The sequence below is a fragment of the Condylura cristata genome, unplaced genomic scaffold (genome assembly GCF_000260355.1).
Source record: "Condylura cristata isolate star-nosed mole 26May11 unplaced genomic scaffold, ConCri1.0 scaffold00054, whole genome shotgun sequence".
Lineage (NCBI taxonomy): Eukaryota > Metazoa > Chordata > Mammalia > Eulipotyphla > Talpidae > Condylura > Condylura cristata.
In genome coordinates this window covers 767,502-767,995 of record NW_004567155.1, presented here as the reverse complement: position 1 = coordinate 767,995, position 494 = coordinate 767,502, and the positions used below count along the sequence as shown (strand labels likewise).

Genomic DNA, 494 nt, shown 5'->3' with positions numbered 1-494 from the left:
CCGGTCAGCCCCCAGCAGGCCCCGCTGCCTCCTCAGGCCCTGATGTCCAGCGTCATCCACTTCTGCCTTCTGATGCCGGGCCTGGTCTTCAGCCTGTGTGCCCTCAGCGTGGTCACCGACAGCATGCTGACCAAGGCCGTCTCGGCCGCCGACACGGGTGAGCGTGCCCCAGGGGGACTGGCCAGGCCGCGCGGGGCAGTGGGGCAGTGGCGCCTGGCTGGCGGCAGCAGGGCGGGACGTCACTGGCCTGTGGCCAGCGGCGGGCGGCCCACGTGGACCTGGCCCGGCCTGGCCCCCTAGGAGCAGAGCAGCGGGGCCCTGGGGGCCACACAGGCAGCTTCGGCCCCGGGGCTGCGGGGGAGGCTCTCGGCGGGCCCAGGGGCGCAGGCTCCACGCGGGCGTCTGGGGCACTGGCCGGCTCCCTCCGCCCCTGTGCACTTCCGGCAGAGTGCAGGGCCTGGCCGTGGGGACGTCCTGCGTGTGGGGGACGCGCC

At 75.5% G+C, this 494-nt stretch overlaps 1 protein-coding gene across 1 annotated transcript in view; it reads left to right on the top strand.

Moving 5' to 3' along the window:
• Positions 1–494, top strand: part of SLC22A18 (solute carrier family 22, member 18) — a 20,483-nt gene that overhangs the window by 17,490 nt on the left and 2,499 nt on the right. The window contains exon 8 of the mRNA XM_012734326.1: positions 37–157. Coding sequence (XP_012589780.1) covers positions 37–157 — 121 coding nt within the window. The remainder of the gene's footprint in view (positions 1–36; positions 158–494) is intronic.